Here is a 21344-nt window from a genome sequence, read left to right as displayed (position 1 = left end):
ATAGTGAATGGACTGAAGCAGAGATTGATGGAGCTGGGATTACAGCAGAACCAAATCATAGCAGCTTGGGATTTTTTGTTTGTTTTCTTTTGTATTCCAGCATCTTTCTGCCAATTCTGGCCACCTCCCTTCCTCTGGGGACATGCTGAATTCAGCAAGTCCAGCTCTATCAGTTCTGCCCCCTGAGCCCATTGGTTTCTGGTCATCTGATAAAGCCTCTGCTGCAGACAGGACCTGCCTCCTTCCCTCCTCTCAGCACACTTGCAGACAAAGCTGAATATTGCTGTTCTGGGGCCTTCTCCCAGCCTTACATTTCAGCTCACCCTCTTCAGCTGCCTAGGTCATGGCTCTGCTATTCTTCTTGATCCTTGGTGAGTATTTCTGCTTCTTTTGGTCTAGGCTTCAGAGTACTCTGGAACTTTGATTGGGGGAATCCTCTCCTTGTCCATCTGCTGCAGATCTAGGTTCATTCAAGGAAAGACTCCTCCTTGCTCTCCTCCTTTCTCTATATCTGACAATTATTCTAAATTCCCAAAGCCACTTAATCTATAACTAATATATAATCCACGTTGATTACCAGAAAATGTTCTTTCTCCCTATATTTGCACTAAAAAATTTGTGATAATTTATCCCATTGCCTTATCTCATACATTTTCCTAAATGCACTATTTATAAAAAGACAAATAAGTGGACCATGGTTAGCAGCAGGCAGAGCAAGAAAAGGAATTAGAATTGCAGGACAAGCACCTTTCATTTATCATATGGTACAGTTTCCTTTCAAATGTGTTTCATATGGTGCTTCCCTAGTTTTTCCCAGTTTCTTATTGCTTAGATTAATTTAGAGTAAATGGGGATTTTGGAATCAAAGAGATTTGAGTTTCAATCCTTGCTCTTTGATTTCTTAGCTGTCTGAATTTTAAAATTACTGTATCTCTCTGAAATCTCATTCTCATCTATGAAATAAAGATAATGTTATGTTCCTGAGAGGTTTGTTAGGAGCCTTTTCATAAGATAACGGTGACTGCTAGTTCCCTTCCCTAATCAATAACATCCGTTTTAATTATCTGGATGATCCAGTACATCACCGAAGCCCACACCAGTCTCTCAGTTGGGCACTTGTGTGTCCTATGCAGGGTGCTGGCCACATTCTTAAACATCTATACACCCCTTCTATCACCTAACAGCTAGTCCCACCTGTTATGAAGGTACTGTTGAATCTCTCAGCCTTACCTTCAGTCGCACCTCCTTCATGAAGCTTTTCTGATCTGTGATACCCATAGTTATTGACTCTGCTAAAGTTTTCATGTCACTTGTGGGCTATGTCACTTTCACACCTACATATCAGGTTCATCACATTCAGTTTCCTTTGCATGTACACATGTTTTGTGTTCTTTATTAGACATGTAGAGTGTTTATATAATATAACCTTGAGGTGTAGACAATTGCAGACAGGCTCTCACTGAGTCTGGGAGTGGCCCTATCCTAAAAACTAAGGACATGGGGTTATTATGAAATTAATTGGAAAGCCAATATTTGGAAGAAAATATTCCAGGATAAGCCAATGAAACACATGGATTCACCTAGAAAGCTCTAGGCTTGAAGTTCAAAGGTATTATCTCCTTCAGAAAGATCCTCTAAGATGGGGTCGGCAGGATAGGGGGGTAGAGGATGAGTTCAGACGTTCAAAATGCCTTGGTCTCAGAGACCACTGACATTCACAGGGCTCAAGACTCTCCTTACAGCATTAGGAGGGAGCGAAATGAATAGAAGGGTCTGATCACACAGAGCCCTGTAGGAAGAAACTGATGGTTCAAAGATGTAGCGGTGCTTGAACCTGGAAATTTGGAACTCAACGTAGAACTGCTTTCTGACCTGTTAATCAGGGTTCACCAAACTACAGCCCACAAACTAAGAATGGATTTTATATTTTTAAATGGTGGGAAAAAAAATCAAAGGGAGACTAATACTTTGTGACTCATGAAAATGACATAAAATAGAAATTTCATTGTCCATAAGTAAAGGTTTATTAGAACACTCATTCATTTATATATGTATATATATATAGATGGCTGCTGTCATGCTATAATGGCAGAGTTGAGTAGTTATAACAGAGACTATATGGCCCACAAAGCCTAAAGTATTTAGCCACAATCTGGCCCTTTGCTGACCCTGGTTTAAATGCAGTGTCAGTGAACACAGACAAATCCTGCCATTTCCCCCTATGCTCTGTGCTGCCTCCCATGACATCTTTTTTTTTTTTTAAGACATTTATTTGTTTATTTTATTTACTTTTGGCTGTGTTGGGTCTTCATTGCTCTGGGCAGGCTTTCTCTGGTTGTGGCAAATGGGAGCTACTCTTCGTTGCAGTGTGCTGGCTTCTCATTGTGGTGGCTTCTCTTGTGGAACACGGGCTCTAGGCACATGGGCTTCAGTAGTTGTGGCACTCAGGCTCAGCAGTTGTGGCTCGCAGGCTCTAGAGTACAGGCTCAGTAGTTGTGGTGCATAGGCCCAGCTACTCCACAGTATGTGGGATCTTCCCTGCCTAGGGATCGCATCCCTGTTCCCTGCATTGGCAGGAGGACTCTCAACCACTGCCCCGTTGGGGAAGTCCCTCCCATGACATCTTTATCTTCCCCAACCAGTGCATCTTCCCACAAGCCTCCAGAATGCTTTCCTTTTGAGCCCAGATGCTGCATTTCCACACTTCTACTTTACAGGGTAATCATCAATCAATCTAATTGGCTAGAATAGAAAACCAAATCTATCCATGCCTGGTGTAGAGCCAACATCAGATGTAAAGGGAACATGATGGGTCAGTTGGCCATGGTAGAATTGGTTTTATGGTTCCTAGTAAGTGTCCATGTGTCCTTTGAGACTTGTCATTCCAGGAAGAGAAGGTCCCAACGAGGACTAACTTTGGAGGCTACGTATCTACCACTCTAACTTTCCCACAGAGTTTAGCAAAGGCTTTCTAGAGAATTGTGTTTTTGAACACCTTGGAAATTGACTACATGATCTCATTCACTTCTCTCTTTATCCCTCAGCCTTTTGCACTGGACCTGCCCTCCTAGGTAAGATTTTTGGGGTCCTAAGAGGGAGGACTTTAAGCTCTGGGGAGTGGAAATTTTGAAACTTCTCTGAGCCATAGAGAGAGGCTCTGGTTCAAAACAGTAGATTTCCTCTCTGGTTTCCCAACCCACCCACTCAGTCTTGTGTGGGTAGATTTCCACATAAAAAGAAAATTTGGTGGTTTATCTTGCAAGGGGATTCCTCTCAACTTGGCGTCTGTGACCCAAGACTCTTGGCCACTTCTAAGTAGCAGATGAATTTGTTACAGACTCAGAAGACATCTCATCCCCTGGGAAATAAACTTCCTTTGCCCTGCTGAATTCTACCACTTCCAGGTCCCTCTGTCAGCTTTAATGGTGCCATTGAACTAGACATGCATCAGCTTCTGTGCAGCACATGGCTTCCCCAGCAGAGTGCAGGCTGGATTTCAGCCCCCACTGGCCACCTCTGTGAGGAGCCTTTGGGCAGAACACAAAGGGCTTAACCGAGGAGAGAATGGGGCTGCAAAGAGAGAATTAGTCTGTGGGAGGGGAAGGCTCTGATGGCCCAAAATCAAGGGGATTGGGTGTGGATTATGAGTTTCTTTGACATTATCCCTTCAGCCTATTCTTTCTCTTGATAGTAGAGGTGTTACCAGAGAGGGGCAGCTACAAACTCTGCTGTGAATGTGGAGCAGAGTTTGTTACACTCTGCTGGATGCAATTTAAAGGATTCTTTAAAGGAGTGCTGCTTCTGGGTCTCACTCCAACACTCAGATTACTTGGTCTTTCTTCTCTGGTCTCCAGGGCTATCCTTTACTGCAAGTGCCTAGAGACACCTGCTCTCTTTACAGTCTTCCCACGTCCCAGGATACTGCTACTCCATCCCTGGGTCCCTCTCTTAAGCCCCCAGATAATAAAGCAGGCTAAAACACTGCCTAAGACACACTGCCCTGACGAGACCCTCTGTTCTTCTCTCCAGTTTTCAAATCTCTTCTCAGCCCTTCTCTCCCCTCATGCTGGACTTCTTTCATACTTACTCTCTGTTTCTCTCTCTCTCTCTTTAAAAACATATTTCTTCTTTCTTAGGAGGTGTTCTAGTCCTCTACTCCATGGAAAATGAACCTATTTAAAACCAGAATTTTAATGATAAAATTAAATAAAATGAAATAAAGTATCCATAATCCTGATAGCTAATATTTCCTGGAGTACACAATAATGCCTATTCAAATTCTAATCTTAGTTACAATGACCAAAAAGTTATTTCTAGATGACTCTTCTTGAATTATATTTGTACTTAGATATATATGCCTTAAACTTCTGTGTGCAAAAATGGAAACTTTTCTTAGTTTTTTATAGTTTTATCTTAATTTCTATCTCTAACCTCCATTCTTCATATTGCTTCCCTCAAAAATTATGGAAGAAAAGGAAACAAAAACAAATGAACAAACCAAACATAAACTTCCCAATGCAGTTTAAAATCAGCCGAGTCAGACTTTTTTCACCTAACATATTCTTCTGGGGTTGATGCCAAGTTCTAGGGAATTTGTGCTGAGATGAGACAAGGTAGGCAGTGGAAAATCTGGTCCTGAGAAGTTGTATTCCATTCATGCAGGGATCTGGGTCATTCCATGTGGCTCATGTGATCACATGTTATACTGTTCCTATTCTAACAGATCACAGACCACCAGTCCAAATGTTGCCCCTCCAGGTGCAACAGACCTCTCCATGGAGGCATGGCAAATTTAGATTTTCTTTATTGCTGTATCACTCTGGGCTGAGAGGACTTGGTGGGATTGCCTCAAGCCTCTTTGAGGGCAGCAGTACTAACTATCTTGTTTATCACTATTCTCCGAGTTCATAAAATTATATCTGGAATATAGTATCCAGAAGTTGGTTGCCTGATGGGCTCTTCCCTGGTCTCCCTAGACAACCCTCTCTGCTCATGTCTAAGTCTTAGTAGAAGGGAAAGAATTTCTATTAGTCTTTTCCACCTCCACAGTTGTATTCCAGAGGCAGAAACAAGTCCTGGATTCCTCAGAACTTATCTGGAGGTTCTGTGAAGCCTATCTCCTACTCCCAACCCCTAGAATCCTCTAGGCTTAGTTTTGGGGCCCTGAGACTCTGAGGCTGTGACTCTTCTTTTGCCCAGTGCTCTCTGTAGTTCTTCTTCTTTTTTAAGATTTATTATGTTATTTATTTATTTATTTTTGGCTGTGTTGGGTCTTTGTTGCTGTGCATGGGCTTTCTCTAGCTGCAATGAGCAGGGGCAACTCTTCATTACAGTATGTGGTCTTCTCATTGTGGTGGCTTCTCTTGTGGAGCACGGGCTCCAGGCACTTGAGCTTCAGTAGTTGTGGGATGGCATGTGGGATCTTCCTGGACCAGGGCTCGAACTCATGTCCCTTGCATTGGCAGGCAGATTCCTAACCACTGCACCACCAGGGAAGTCCCTCTGTACTTCTTCTGAGTTAGATTCTTGGACATGGAAAAATGTCATAGGGAGTAGCAAGGATGGGTGGGGGTGGATCATTGATATTGGGAGAGACTCAGGTTGCTCAGCCCAAATTATGTCTAGACACCATGCCTCAATCTAGCTGCCAAGAGGGGAGACAGATTCATGAGGAAGAAAGAACACAAACAGATATCATCTCTACATTCATGTTCTGACCTGGGGCTTCCACTATTTGACAGTGTGACCATATGACCTTGAATTTCACGAGGATCATTTTCTTCATCAGTGAAATAGTGGGGTAGACTTGATGATCTCTATAGATCCTTCTGATCCTGACCACCAGAGATTATAAAAAATCTGCTGGTTGTTCAACCAACCTCTTTCTCTCTTTTTTAAAAATAAATTTATTTATTTATTTATTTATTGGCTGCATTGGGTCTTCATTGCTGCACACGGACTTTCTCTAGTTGCCATGAGCGGGGGCTATTATTCATTGTGGTGCACAGGCTCCTCATTGTGGTGACTTCTCTTGTTGTGGAGTACGGGCTCTAGGTGCATGGGCTTCAATAATTGCAGCACATGGGCTCAATAGTTGTGGCTCACAGGCTCTAGAGCACAGGTTCAATAGTTGTGGCACATGGGCTTAGTTGCTCTGTGGCATGTGGGATCTTCCTGGAGCAGGGCTCGAACCTGTGTCCCCTGCATTGGCAGGTGGATTCTTAACCATTGTGCCACCTAGGAAGTCCCTCAACCTCTTTCTCTTAATCTTCAAACTCAGAAGCCAGCAGTCATAGCTAGGTGTCTTGAAGTGGAGTTTCTTGGTAGGGTACAATTAGGAGTATAGCAGAAAAAGAACTCAGAGATGGAGTCCTGAAGTTCCTCTTCCTCCTCTTCCCTTTTGACCCCTCCTTTCTCATCCCTCAATTTTCCACACACTGGAAGTGGTGGAAGAGTTCCAAGAAGGTGGCATCCATGCTTGAGTACTCTCTGGGCTCCTCCCAGATCTCCAGCTAATATCTCATTTCTTTGCAGAGTCCTCAGCCAGAGTGCGACTGGTGAGAGGTCCACATCGCTGTGAAGGACGGGTGGAAGTGGAACGGAATGGCCAGTGGGGCACCGTGTGTGATGACGGCTGGGACATGAATGACGTGGATGTGGTGTGCCGGGAGCTGGGCTGTGGAGCAGCCTTGAAGACACCCAGTGGTAATTTATATAAGCCATTGGCAGAAGAAGACCAAAAAGTCCTCATCCAATGGGTCAACTGCAGTGGGATGGAAAATGAACTGACTGAATGTGAACAAGTGGAAGATGTTTTTGATTGCACCCACAAGGAGGATGCAGGGGCGATGTGTGAGAGTGAGTATGGCAGGGCTCAAGGACTGTCTCCCAGCTGCCCATACCCCACATGACCACTCTACGTCCTCTTTGTGCTTATTCTCCACCATGAACTAATGGCTAATTGACTCCTTGTCCTTCACATCTCACACTTTCTCAGTTGTGGGCCCTGGAGACAAACATTATCCTCACCTAGAATTGTTATTCCTCCTTGGTTGAACTAATGATTTTCTCATAGTTTCGATCTGTATGAGAACCTGTTTCTCTTCTTCACACACAGAAACATGCACAGATCCAACAACCACTAAACATTTGTATCTAGAGCACAGGTGGAGTTATGGGGAAGAAATGAGCTCACAAAGTGTAATAGTATAATGTATGCTTTTTCAGTTCTCAAGGAGTCCAGCATCTAGCTAGGTAGACAGTAGATGCTCATAGGAAACCAACACACAAAACTCTGTGTGTGTGTGTGTGTATAATTGTTGTTGTAGTAAGGATGGGTGGGGGCGGATTATTGATATTGGGAGAGACAGTCAGGTTGTTCAGCCCAAATTATGTCTAGACACCTTGCCTCAATCTAACTGCCATGGGAGAAGACAGAGATATGAGGAAGGAAGAACACAAAAAGATACATCTCTAGACTCATCTGAGCCAGGGCTTCCGCTATTTGACAGTGTGACCATATGACCTTGAATTTCATGAGGATCATTTTCTTCATCAGTGAAATAGTGGGGTAGACTTTTTTTCACTCCCGATCTTTATTGGAGTATAATAGCTTTACACTGTTGTGCCAGTTTCTGCTGTACAACAAAGTGAATCAGCTGTATGTATACGTACATCCCCATATCCCCTCCCTCTTGAGGCTCCCTCCTGAACATCCCTCCCACACTCCCTATCCCACCCCTCTAGGTCATGAGCAATCATTGAGTTGATCTCCCTGTGTTAGGCAGTTTTTTCCCACTAGCTATCTATTTTACATTCGGTAGTATATAAATGTCAATACTACTCTTTCACTTTGTTCCAGCTTCTCCTTCCCCACCTCCCCATGTCCTCAAGTCTGTTCTCTACATCTGCATCTTTATTCTTCCCCTACCACTGGGTTCATCAATACCTTTTTTTAGATTCTATATATATATGTGTTAGTATATGGTATTTGTTCTTCTCTTTCTGACTTACTTCATTCTGTATGATAGACTCTATGTTCATCCACCTCACTACAAATAACTCAGTTTCACTCCTTTTTATTGCTGGGTAATATTCCATTTATATATGTGCCACATCTTCTTTATCCATTCATCTGTTGATGGACATTTAGGTAGCTTCCATGTCCTGGCTATTGTAAATAATGCTGCAGTGAACATTTTGGTACATGTATCTTTTTCAATTATGGTTTTCTCCAGGTATATGCCCAGCAGTGGGATTGCTGGGTCATATGATAGTTCTATTTTTAGTTTTTTAAGGAACCTCCATCTGTTTTCCATAGTGGCTGTATCAATTTACATTCCCACCAACAGTGCAGGAGAGTTCCCTTTTCTCCACACCCTCTCCAGGGTGTGGAGATTTATTGTTCCTAAATTTTTTGATAATGGCCATTCTGACCAGTGTGAGGTGATACCTCATTGTAGTTTTGCTTTGCATTTCTCTAATGATTAGTGATGTTGAGCACCTTTTCATGTGTTTTTTGGCCATCTGTGTGTCTTCTTTGGAGAAATGTCTGTTGAGGTCTTCTAAAATATATAAATTGTAAAATTTTTTGTTCTAGTTCTGTGAAAAATGCCATTGGTAATTTGATAGGGATTACATTGAATCTGTAGATTGTTTTGGGTAGTATAGTCATATTCACAATGTTGATTCTTCCAAACCAAGAACATGGTATACCTCACTTTCTGTTTGTGTCATCTTTGATTTCTTTCATCAGTATCTTATAATTTTCTGCATAAAAGGCTTTTGCCTCCTTAGGTAGGTTTATCCCTAGGTATTTTATTCTTTTTGTTGCAATGGTAAATGGGAGTGTTTCCTTAATTTCTCTAATTTTTCATTGCTGGTGTATAGGAATGCAAGAGACTTCTGTGCATTAATCTTGTATCCTGAAACTTTACCAAATTCTGTGATTAAATCTAGTAGTTTTCTCACAGCATCTTTAGGGTTTTATGCATATAGTATCATGTAATCAGCAAACAGTGACATTTTTACTACTTCTTTTCCAATTTGGATTCCTTTTATTTCTTTATCTTCTCTGATTACTGTGGCTAAAACTTCCAAAACTATGTTGAATTATAGTGGTGAGAGTGGGCACCCTTGTCTTGTTCTTAATCTTAGAGGAAATGCTCTCAGTTTTTCTCCATTGAGGACAATGTTGGTTGTGGGTTTATCATATGTGACCTTTATTATGTTGAGGTAGGTTCCCTCTATGCTCACTTTCTGGAGAGTTTTTATCATAAATGGGTATTGAATTTTGTCAAAAGCTTTTTTTGCATCTATTGAGATGATCATATGATTTTTATCCTTCAATTTGTTAATATGGTGTTTCACATTGATTGATTTGTGTATATTGAAGAATTCCTGCATTCCTGGGGTAAACCCCACTTGATCATAATGCACGATCCTTTTAATGTGCTGTTGGATTCTGTTTGCTAGTATTTTGTTGAGAATTTTTGCATCTATGTTCATCAGTGATATTGGCCTGTAATTTTCTTTTTTTGTGACATCTTTGTCTGTTTTTGGTAGCAGGGTGATGGTGGCCTCATAGAATGAGTTTGGCAGTGTTCCTGCCTCTGCTATATGTTGGAAGAGTTTGAGAAGGATAGGTGTTAGCTCTTCTCTAAATGTTTGGTGGAATTCACCTGTAAAGCCATCTAACCTTGGGCTTTTGTTTGTTGGAAGATTTTTAATCACAGTTTCAGTTTCAGTGCTTGTGATTGGTCTGTTCATATCTTCTATTTCTTCCTGGTTCAGTCTTGGAGGATTGTACTTTTCTAAGAATTTGTCCATTTCTTCCAAGTTGTCCATTTTATTGGCAAATAGTTATTTGCAGTAGTCTTTCATGATCCTTTGTATTTCTGCAGTGTCAGTTGTTATTTCTCCTCTTTCATTTTTAATTCTGTTTATTTGAGTCTTTCCCTTTTTTCCCCAATGAGTCTGGCTAATGGTGTATCAATTTTGTTTATCTTCTAGAAGAACCAGCTTTTAATTTTATTGATCTTTGCTATTGTGTCCTTGATTTATTTTTCATTTATTTCTTATCTGATATTTATAATTTCTTTCCTTCTGCTAACTTTGGGATTTTTTTTTTGCTCTTCTTTCTCTAATTGCTTTAGATGTAGGGTTAGATTGTTTATTCAAGAATTTTCTTGTTTCTTGAGGTAGTATTGTATTGCAATGAACTTCCCTCTTAGAACTGCTTTTGCTGCATCCCATAGGTTTTGGGTCATCATATTTTCATTGTTATTAGTTTCTAGGTATTTTTAAATTTCCTCTTTGATTTCTTCAGTAATCTCTTGGTTATTTAGTAGAGTGTTGTTTAGCCTCCATGCATTTGTCTTTTTTGCAGTTTTTTTCCTGTAATTGATATCTAGTCTCATAGCATTGTGGTCAGAAAAGATACCTGATATGATTTTAACTTTCTTAAATTTATTAAGGCCTTATTTGTGACCCAAGATGTGATCTATCCTGGAGAATGTTCTGTGTGCACTTGAGAAGAAAGTGTATTCTGTTGTTTTTGGATGGAAAGTCCTATAAATATCAATTAAGTCCATCTGGTCTAATGTGTCATTTAGAGCTTGTGTTTATTTAATTTCTGTTTGGAAGATCTGTACATTGGTGAAGTGGGGTGTTAAAGTCCCCTACTATTATTGTGTTACTGTCAGTTTCCCCTTTTATGGCTGTTAGCATTTGCCTTATGTATTGGGGTGCTTCTATGTTGGGTGCATAGATATTTACAATTGTTATATCTTCTTCTTAGATTGATCCCTTGATCATTATAGAGTGTCCTTCCTTGTCTCTTGTAATAGTCTTTATTTTAAAGTCTATTTTGTCTGATATGAGTATTGCTACCCCAGCTTTCTTTTGATTTCCATTTGCATGGAATATCTTTTTTCCATCCCCTCACTCTCAGCCTGTGTGTGTCCCTAGTTCTGAAGCATGTCTCTTATAGACAGCATATATATGGGTCTTCCTTTTGTTTCCATTCAGCCAGTCTGTGTCTCTTGGTTGGAGCATTTAATCCATTCACACTTAAGGTAATTATCAATATGTATGTTCTTTTTTTTTTTTTTTTTTTTTTTTAATAATTGTTACAACAGCTGTCATTTATTTATTTATTTATTTTATTTTGTGTGTGTGTGTGTGTGTGTGGCACACGGGCTTAGTTGCTCCGTGGCATGTGGAATCTTCCCAGGGCAGGGCTCGAACCCGTGTCCCCTGCATTGGCAGGCAGATTCTTTACCACTGCGCCACCTAGGAAGTCCAATATGTATGTTCTTGTTACCATTTTCTTAATTGTTTTGGGTTTGTTTTTGTAAGTCTTTTCCTTCTCTTGTGTTTTCTGCCTAGAGAAGTTCCTTTAGCATTTGTTATAAAGCTGGTCTGGTGGTGCTGAATCCTCTTAGTTTTTGCTTGTCTGTAAAGCTTTTAATTTCTCCTTCAAATCTGAATGAGATCCTTGCTGGGTAGAGTAATCTTGGTTGTAGGTTTTTCCCTTTCATCACTTTAAATATATCCTGCCACTCCCTTCTGGCTTGTAGAGTTTCTGCTGATAGATCAGCTTAGTCTTATGGGGGTTCCCTTGTATGTTATTCATTTCTTTTCCTTTGCTGTCTTTAAAATTTTTTTCTTTGTATTGAATTTTTTAAATAAATTTATTTATTACTTATTTATTTGTTTATTTATTTTATTGGCTATATTGAGTCTTTTTTGCTGTGCGTGGGCTTTCTTTAGTTGCAGTGAGTGGGGGCTACTCTTCGTAGTGGTGCTCAGGCGCCTCATTGCCATGGCTTCTCTTTTTGCGGATCACGAGCTCTAGGTGCATGGGCTTCAGTAGTTGAAGCACGTGGGCTCAATAGTTGTGGCTCATGGGCTTAGTTGCTCTGCAGCATGTGGTATCTTCCTAGAGCAGGGATCAAACCTGTGTCCCCTGCATTGGCAGGTGGATTCTCAACCACTGCACCACCTAGAAAGCCCTATATTTAATTTTTAATAGTTTGATTAATATGTGTCTTCATGTGTTTCTCCTTGGGTTTATCTTATATGGGACTCTCTGTGCTTCCTGGACTTGATTGACTATCTCTTTTCCCATGTTAGGGAAGTTTTCCACTATAAGCTCTTCAATATTTTCTCAGACCCTTTCATTTTCTCTTCTTCTTCTGGATCCCCTATAATTCACATGTAGGTATGTTTAATATTGTCCCAAAGGTCTCTGAGACTGTCCTCAATTCTTTTCATTCTTTTTTTCTTTATTCTGCTTCATGTCAGTTATTTCCACCATTCTATCTTCCATTCTACCTATCCGTTCTTCTATCTCAGTTATTCTGCTCTGCATTCCTTCTAGAGTATTTTTTAAATAAATTTATTTATTTATTGGCTGTGTTGGGTCTTCATTGCTGCACATGGGCTTTCTCTAGTTGCAGTGAGTGGGGGCTACTCTTTGTTGTGGTGCACGGGCTCCTCATTGCCATGGCTTCTCTTGTTGTGGAGCATGGACTCTAGTCACTTGGGCTTCAGTAGTTGTGATACATGGGCTCAATAGTTGTTACTTATGGGCTCTAAAGCGCAGGCTCAATAGTTGTGGCCCATGGGCTTATTTGCTCCCCAGCATGTGGGATCTTCCTGGAGCAAGGATTGAACCTATGTCCCCAGCATTGGCAGGCAGATTCTTAACCACTGCTCCACCTAGGAAGCCCTAGAGTATTTTTAAGTTCAGTTATTGTGTTGTCCATCACTGTTTGTTTGCTCTTTAGTTCTTCTAGCTCCTTGTTAAACATTTCTTTCATTTGCTCCATCTGTGCCTCAATACTATTTCTGAAATCTTGGATCATCTTTGCTATCATTATTCTGAATTCCTTTTCAGGTAGACTGCCTCTCTCATCTTCATTTGCCTGGTCTTGTGGGTTTTTACCTTATTCCTTCATCAGCTGCATCTTTCTCCATTTTCTCATTTTATTTAACTTACTGTGTTTGGAGTCTTCTTTCCTCAGGCAGCAGGGTCACAGTTCTTATTAACTCTGCTGTCTATCCCAGTGGGGAGGTTGGTCCAGTGGGTTGTATAGGCTTCTTGGTGGGGGGTGCCTGTGTTTTTGTGTGGAGTTGGATATTATCCTTCTGATGTGCAAAGCCATGTCTGTTGGTGTGTTTGGGTGTGTCTGTGAGTTTAATATGACTATAGGCAGTCTGTCTGCTAATGGGTGGGGTTATGTTCCTGTTTTGCTATTTGTTTGGCTTGAGGTATCCAGCACTGGAGCTTGCTGGCCTTTGGTTGGAGTTGGATCTTGGTGTTGAGAATGAGACCTCTGGAAGAGCACTTGCTGACTAAATTCCATGGGGTCAGGAGTTCTCTGGTGGTCCAATGTCCTGGACTCAGCTTTGCTGCCTCAGAGGTCCAGGTCTGACCCCCAGCCAGGGCACCAAGACCCTGGAAGCTGCACAGCATGAAGAAAAAGAAGATAGAAGGAAATAAAAGAAAAAAAAAAAAAGGAAGAAAGGGAAAGGACAGACAAATCCCCAAAACAAGTGGCAAAAGCAACACTAAACAGTCAAAATCACACAAGGAGAGGTGCACACTTGCACTTGCAAAAAGAAAATAAAAGAGAAGAAGAAGAGAAAAAAAAAGACAAAGAGAGAGAACAAAGAAAACAAAGAAAGGAGTAATCAAACCAATAAAGAAACCCACTTACAAATATATATAGTAAAGTTTAAACTAACAAATACATAAAACCAAGAACAAGTTAAACATACCAGGAAGTCCTCCAATACTCCTAGGTAGGGCTCTGCACCTGCTGTGGGGAGGACTGTAGAGAGCTCAGACTGTGATCTGGTGTTAGTCCTGCATGTATCTGCCCCCACAGTCCACAGTTTCCCCCTAAGTCTACAGCCTCTATTGTAGAAACACTCATCTATTCAGGTGATCCACAGATGCAGGGTCTATCAAGCCTATTGTGGGCATTAAATCTGCTCCTCCTGTGGCTGTTTCCCTTTCTCTTCTTTGGTCCCACAGTCCCCAGGGATCAGTTTTGGTTTTGGTCACTTCTTTGCATGTGGGCTGATCTCAGGAGTCAGGGTCCTTGCCCAGGCAAGAGGGGATGAAAGAGGGTGATTGGGGCTCACTTGCAACTTCAGGTCAGGAGAGAGGGATATGGCAGACTAATTGAAATTTGCAGGAGTACTTGCAGCAGCAGAGATCTTCATGAGCCTGAGGTGTGCCATTCATCCTCCCAGAGAAGTTGGTTCTGAACGCGGGACCCTTGGCATTGGTGGGCTGCACCTACTGCTGGGAGGGTGTGGCCAATGAACTGCTTTACACACAGGACACTTTGTGGCTGCCATGGCAGGCTCTGTGTTTCAATTTAGCAACTGCCGGTCACCGTGGTGCTCACACAGGCACTGCTGTGCAGCCTGTGAGTTCACAGAGCAGCAAGTTCCTCTTGAGCACCCCAAAACAAAGGTCTCCTGCTTGTCTGTCAGGCCTAGGCTTTTCCCCAGACTGCCTTCCAGCTAGCTGTGGCACATTTGCTCCCTAGGCTATTTTCACGCAGCCAGTCCCAGTTCTCTCTCTGGTGTCTGTTCTCTGAAGCTCAAGCCTCGGAGCCCAGCCCCCACCCACTGCCGCAGGTGAGCAGATTAGCATCTCCGGCTGGGAAGTGTTTCCTGGATCCTCCATGTGGGAATCTTTCTGCTCTGCCCTCCACACACCTGTTGTTGCTCTCTCCTCCAGGGGCTCCGAAGCCCCCACCATTCATTCCCTCCAGTGAGGGGGCTTCCTAGTGTGTGGAAGATTTTCCCCTTTCACAGCTCCCTTCCAGAGGGGCACATCTCCTCTGGATTCCTTTGTCTCTATTTTTTCCCTTTTTTCTTTTGTGCTACCCAGTTATGTGGGGATTTTCTTGCCTTTTTGGAGGTCTGAGGCCCCTGCCTACATTAAGAAGGTGTTCTGTAGGAGCTTTTCCACAAGTAAATGTATTTTTAATGTATTTGTGGAGAGGAAGGTGATCTCCACGTCTTACTTCTCTGACATCTTCCTCTCCCTCAGTGAGGTAGACTTAATCATCTCTATAGGTCCTTCTGATCCTGACCACAAGAGATTATAAAAAATCTGCTGGATGTTCAACCAATCTCTTTCTCTTAATCTTCAAACTCAGAAGCCAGCAGTCATAGTTAGGTGTCTTGAAGTGGAGTTTCTTGGTAGGTACAATTAGGAGTATAGCAGAAAAAGAATTCAGAGATGAAGTCCTGAAGTTCCTCTTCCTCCTCTTCCCTTTTGACCCCTCCTTTCTCATCCCTCAATTTTCCACACACTGGAAGTGGTGGAAGAGTTCCAAGAAGGTGGCATCCATGCTTGAGTACTCTCTGGGCTCCTCCCAGATCTCCAGCTAATATCTCATTTCTTTGCAGAGTCTCCACCCAGAGTGCGACTGGTGGGAGGTCGACATCACTGTGAAGGACGGGTGGAAGTGGAACGGAATGGCCAGTGGGGCACCGTGTGTAATAACGGCTGGGACAAGAAAGGCGCACATGTGGTGTGCCGGGAGCTGGGCTGTGGAGCAGCCGTGGGGACACCCAGTGGTAATTTATATAAGCCATTGGCAGAAGACCAAAAAGTCCTCATCCAATGGGTCAACTGCAATGGGATGGAAAATGAACTGACTGAATGTGAACAAGTGGAAGATGGTTTTGATTGCCCCCACAAGGAGGATGCAGGGGTGATGTGTGTGCGTGAGTATGGCAGGGCTCAAGGACTGTCTCCCAGTTGCCCATACCCCACATGACCACTCTGCATCCTCTTTGTGCTTATTCTCCACCATGAACTAACGGCTAATTGACTCCTTGTCCTTCACATCTCACACTTTCTCAGTTGTGGGCCCTGGAGAAAAACATTATCCTCACCTAGAATTGTTATTCCTCCTTGGTTGAACTAATGATTTTCTCATAGTTTCAATCTGTATGAGAACCTGTTTCTCTTCTTCACACACAGAAACATGCACAGATCCAACAACCACTAAACATTTGTAACTAGAGTGTGGGTGGGGTTATGGGGAAGTAATGAGCTCCCAAAGTATAGTGTATGCTTTTTCAGTTCTCAAGGAGTCCAGCATCTAGCTAGGTAGACAGTAGATGCTCATAGGAAACCAACATACAACAGCTGTATGGAGTTGCTTTTTATGTATTAATAATTTCTCTCTCTATGTCAGTCTCCTCCTCCATCAGACTGTGATTTGGATAAGGGACTAGTTCATGTCTTCTCTTTGTTACCCCGCAGTTTGCTATCAGAGAAACAATCACTAAATGTTTGTGCCCTGATGCTGAGGTCTCATTCTTATTTCTTAGAAACAGTCAGGGTTAGGAGCCCCCTTTCCAGGGAAGGCTCTGTTCTTGCAGGGAGCAGACGCTTCATGTTTCTTTTCCCACAGTTCCAGAGACTGTGCGGCTGTTTGGTGGCCCTGGACGCTGCAAGGGGCGAGTGGAGGTGAAGCACCAAGGGCAATGGGGCACTGTGTGCAAAGCAGGCTGGAATCTCTCAGCTGCGAAGGTGGTATGCCGGCAGCTGGGTTGTGGGAAGGCTATATTGACCAAAAGATGCTGCAACAGGGACACTCAGGGCAAGAATTTCATCTGGCTGAGCGAGGTGTCATGCTCAGGAGAAGAAGAAAGCCTTCAAGATTGCCCTTCTGCTCTCTGGGGGGAGAATAACTGCACCCATGCTGACGACATGTGGGTTGAATGTGAAGGTAATGCCTATACGTCTAGCAACTAGGTTCATTCATGAGTTTGATTAAATGGAATTCTATTCAATGTTTACAGAGAACTACTCACACATCAAATAACCATGCCAAAGCTATTTAATTGTGCTGCTCATCAATTATCTTGTTTTTAAAATGGAGATAATGATACTTGCCTTTGTATATGAAAATGCTTTAAATGATATTAAGCAATATATTAATATGAACTATTATTATATTGAATTCTATATAATAGGAATAGGACACACCATTTTATCTACTTGTTGAAGTTTTTAATTAAAAAAAAAACTATTAGAGGGGACTTCCCTGGTTGCACAGTGGTTAGGAATCCACCTGTCGATGCAGGGGACATGGGTTCGAGCCCTGGTCCAGGAAGAACCCGCATGCCCACAAGCAGCTAAGCCCATGTACCACAACTGCTGAGCCTACACTCTAGAGCCCGAGAGCCACAACTACTGAGCCTGTGTGCCACAACTACTGAAGCCTGTGTGCCTGGGGTCTATGATCCGCAGCAAGAGAAGCCACCATAATGAGAAGCCCAAGCACCACAACAAAGAGTAGCTCCTGCTCACCACAACTAGAGAAGGCCTGCTTGTAGCAATGAAGACCCAACACAGCCAATTAAAAAAAAAAAAGCTACTAGAAAGTCATTCATAAATATTAGACTTTTATAAATAGATATGAAAATGAAAAGACCTTATTTAAGGAAACAAATCTGGGCCACATGAATTGGAACCTAGAGCAAGGGCTATAATCACTGGTAGAAACACAGGTAGTTTCAAAAGTGCTGATGGGATTTGAATGAGGATGCAGATGATGTTATTTTTTCTTCTTTCCATGCCTCTCTCCATCCCCTGACCCTGCAGATCCCTTTGACTTGAGGCTGGTAGAAGGAGACACCCTCTGCTCTGGGCGACTGGAGGTGCTGCACAAGGGCGAATGGGGCTCTGTCTGTGATGATGGCTGGGGAAAAAAGGAGGAGCAAGTGGTGTGTAAGCAACTGGGCTGTGGGAAGTCAACCTTTCTGTCCTCTAAAGCTCGGAAAAAATTTGTCCCTGGAGTTGGCCGCATCTGGTTAGATGATGTTCGTTGCTCGGGGAAGGAGCAGTCCCTCGAACACTGTCAGCACAGGTTCTGGGGGCATCACAACTGCAACCACAAGGAAGATGTGGCCGTGAACTGCTCAGGTAAGTCCTGTAGATGGAACGCATGGAGACTGGCATTGAAGGAGGTGAAGAAGGGGGTGGTGGGGGTGAATTCTGAGGATAAGTGTTATTCTACCAGGGCTGTACAGCTGCCCATAATAGTCACCTACTTTATGTGTACTTCAAGGAACTTAACTGAGACATTCTAGTAGTGAATAGAATAACAATACTAATAATAGTAAAAAAATCCCATACCATACAGTTATTGAATGTGAGAACAAAAATTGTTTTGAAAATTGTTGAATTAACACCTTTATATTGAACATGAAGAAAGCAAGAGTCAGTCAATAAGCAACTTTCCAAAATCATAAAAATTATTTTCAAATGGTAGAGCAGAACTAAAATGACCAGTCTTGTCTCTTAACTCAGGATTAGTTGCCTTAGGTGACCCCAGTCCTCAAACTCTAAGTTTAAACTATAGAAGATGGTCCCACCTCCTTCTACCTATTGCACTCCTCAGATTTTAAGTTAATCTTAAGCTCAAGATTGGGAATGGGGCTGGGGTAGTGGGCTCCTTGAGAATACCCATGAGAGTGTCTTTTTAGAGAAGCCAGGATACCAGCCCTGAACTGTAGACCTCTACAGGGGAGTGAAGGGAGAAATCCTGTCCTGATGTGTCAGGAAGTGTAAGCATAGCCCTTGGATGACTGACTCAAGACAGTCACAGCTCTGAAGCCCAGCTTTGTAATCAGGGTGGGAAGCTGGCGTGCAGGCTCTCTGGTTGAATAATCAGCTATGGACTGCATAAAAGCTGCTAGTTGACCAAAGATACAAAGAGCACATAGTGCCCAGAAAAGGAGAGCTTCAGTGGCAGAAGACTAGGGTTTGAGCCTTGCTGCTGCCATTCTGAGGCTAGTTAATCTTAGATAGTCACTTAACTACTTAAGACCTCAATATTTTCATCAGTAAAAAGGGACACGCTTGTCCCATTCCTCTAGAAGAGTTTTGTGATTGTGTGAGGGTGAGAAGTGTTAATATACGTGAGTACGGTGTGTGACTCACACGGGAGCTGGTTGAGTAAGTGCTTGGAGTACTGCCCGATTCTGATGTGGTTCACATCAGTGTGACATGTATGTGTCAGGTCGGGGAGGGTCTCTTTCCTATTCTGAGACCCAATCTTCTTTCTTGGCGTCTTTGAGCTGGAATGAAATAATCCCCTTTTGGCATGTCTCCATCCTTACTATATGGTCTTCTTGTCTTTACAGAACAGTCGTCTGGCCTTCTTCATGTTTCCCCTGACCCCCTCAGGCCCTGAATGTCCTTTGCTTTCTCCTGGGCCTGAACAGCCTGGCATGAGCATTGAGCCTGCAGGCTTAGCTACCGCTCCCTCGGTCCCTCAGCAGGAGTCTGAAGACTCTACTTACACTTTGCTCTCTGGGCCAAGCACCCCTATCGTTGCCTGGAGATAGGTGTTGTTGAGTTCTCTCTTGCTGGGGAAGATGAGCTCCCAGTTGCCCTCTCCTCACTGCTGACCCTTTGACATTGGTTCTGGCCTCTCCTACGTCTTCTCAACCAGCCTGGGATCCCCAGGCCTGTTACTTTGACCGCTACAGGCCATTTCCAAGACAAGATCTATGTCTGTAAAGAACATGGAAGGAATGAGACAACAAAAGGAACATTTGAAGGGGAATATGCGTCAACAATTACATGAAACTTGGGGGAAAGCTTAGAGTCTTTTTGAATGTTTTTTCTTAAACTTCAGGTGATCACAACAGTTAACATCTCAATATTCTCCTGTTCTCTGATGAGAGTAAACCATTCTTTCAAGAGCAGAGCAGTATCCTGTAATCCCAGACCTTTTCACGACACTTGGAAAAAAAATATCACATTCCCTGAATGCCCATAATAAAATATCTTTGTTAACCATACCTATACAACTTGCCAACATGGTGTACATTGAACAAGAAGAGTCTCACAAATGCATTTTAAATTATCCCAGGAAAAATGTATTGGCCATGGAGCAGCCACTAGGAGAAGGGAAAGGAAGAGATGCTGAAAGAGTCTGGGGAGGTCCAGAGCTGTGCCTCATGCCAACCAGATGATATCATTTTAATTTTGTCAACTCAGACTTTAGGGTCTGCAAATCTGAGGCAAGACAGAGTGATACTAAGAAGAGAATCATGACAATTCTAAAAATTGACAGCTTTAGACCCTGAGGCTGAGTCGAGTACCTGTAATATGCCTACATTTATGCTTTCTAATAAAGTAGATTGCACAGTCTCAACATTTGCCTCTCTGTGTGATATACTCTTTCTACCCAAGGGAAGCAGGTATGTCAGCTTTACAGGGATGATCTTTTAGGCAGGATTAGGTAGAAGAGAACCTGCCAGCAGATGCAATCACATGTGTAATATAGCTTTCTCCTCTGGATGGAGAACTTTCTCCTGGTCTATTTCCTATAATGGGAAAATAGGTAGAGAAACCTAGCTCCATAGAAGAGAAGAAAATGCTTTAACACACATTTTGAGATCTATCCTGTCTACTCAAAGAGGTTTTGCCTTTATCTGATCAGTGATCTCAGGTCTTTCTGATTTTTCCTACAGACTAGTGTTATATTCCCTAAACTGCATAGTATCTAGAATTTAGAGGCCTACTGGACGGCCTTGATTGGTCATTGAAAAGCTCTTTTGAGACTTTCCTGGTGGTGCAGTGGTTAAGACTCTGCAATCCCAATGCAGGGGGCCCAGGTTCAATCCCTGGTCGGGGAACTAGATCCTATATGCATGCCACAACAAAGAGTCAGCATGCCGGAACTAAGGAATCTGCTTGCTGCAACTAAGATCTGGCGCTACCAAATAAATAAATATCAAAAATGGAAAAAAAGAAAAGAAAAGAAAAGCTCTTTTATCCTAAGTAGAGCAGAACGAGATTGAAATTTCACCAAAGGAACTTTGATTTTCCCTTAATTTCTACATTAAAATTTTCTTTTGTAAAATTCCAACCTAGACCCCTGAGAACCAGTGGGATAAAAGTAACACCTCTTAGAGGAGGCCAGGTGATCCAATACAGAAAGCAAGACATGACAGAAGTCTAATAGGTGGTGTTAGAGGTCTAATATGAATGTGTCACTTAGAGAGAGGAAATAGAGAAGCTGAAAGACAAAGTTGACACCAGCCTGTTAGCACTGTCCGGGAGAAAACTGTCCCCAGCCCAAGAATATGGCTGTTAATCTTGATTTCCAAAGTGGGCATGTATGAAATAGTATATCAGAGCCTGCAGAAGTTAGCATAATGACAATGATTGACAGTGCTTACAAATATGCATGTTTGCTTCTTCTTCCTGGACGTACCAATAGTCTATCCCAGGTTTGTCTTAGTAGAAGAAAACCCAGCCAGACTCCTGGCCCCACTCTAGC

General features: G+C 42.5%; 1 protein-coding gene across 2 annotated transcripts; it reads left to right on the top strand.

Moving 5' to 3' along the window:
- Positions 1-258: 258 nt before the first annotated feature.
- Positions 259-20204, top strand: CD5L (CD5 molecule like). Of its 2 annotated transcripts, XM_057727191.1 has the most exons (7): positions 259-371; positions 3045-3071; positions 6535-6858; positions 15439-15759; positions 16455-16772; positions 17651-17971; positions 19195-20204. In XM_057727191.1, exons 1-7 carry the CDS (start codon positions 344-346, stop codon positions 19242-19244), a joined length of 1389 nt encoding a protein of 462 aa, XP_057583174.1. In that variant the 5' UTR covers positions 259-343; the 3' UTR covers positions 19245-20204. The 2 variants fall into 2 exon arrangements, with proteins under 2 accessions (XP_057583174.1, XP_057583177.1); XM_057727194.1 differs by lacking the exon at positions 3045-3071.
- The last annotated feature ends 1140 nt before the right edge of the window (positions 20205-21344 follow it).

This window comes from Hippopotamus amphibius, chromosome 1, assembly GCF_030028045.1.
Source record: "Hippopotamus amphibius kiboko isolate mHipAmp2 chromosome 1, mHipAmp2.hap2, whole genome shotgun sequence".
In the NCBI taxonomy this organism is placed as follows: domain Eukaryota; kingdom Metazoa; phylum Chordata; class Mammalia; order Artiodactyla; family Hippopotamidae; genus Hippopotamus; species Hippopotamus amphibius.
This window is presented reverse-complemented; position numbering and strand designations above follow the sequence as displayed.

Coding starts and splice junctions, on each gene's coding strand:
- CD5L (XM_057727191.1), top strand. CDS start 344: ATGGCTCTGCTATTCTTCTTGATCCTTG. Junction 6,859..15,438: donor TGCAGGGGCGATGTGTGAGA/GTGAGTATGGCA, acceptor ATTTCTTTGCAG/AGTCTCCACCCAGAGTGCGA. Junction 15,760..16,454: donor TGCAGGGGTGATGTGTGTGC/GTGAGTATGGCA, acceptor CTTTTCCCACAG/TTCCAGAGACTGTGCGGCTG.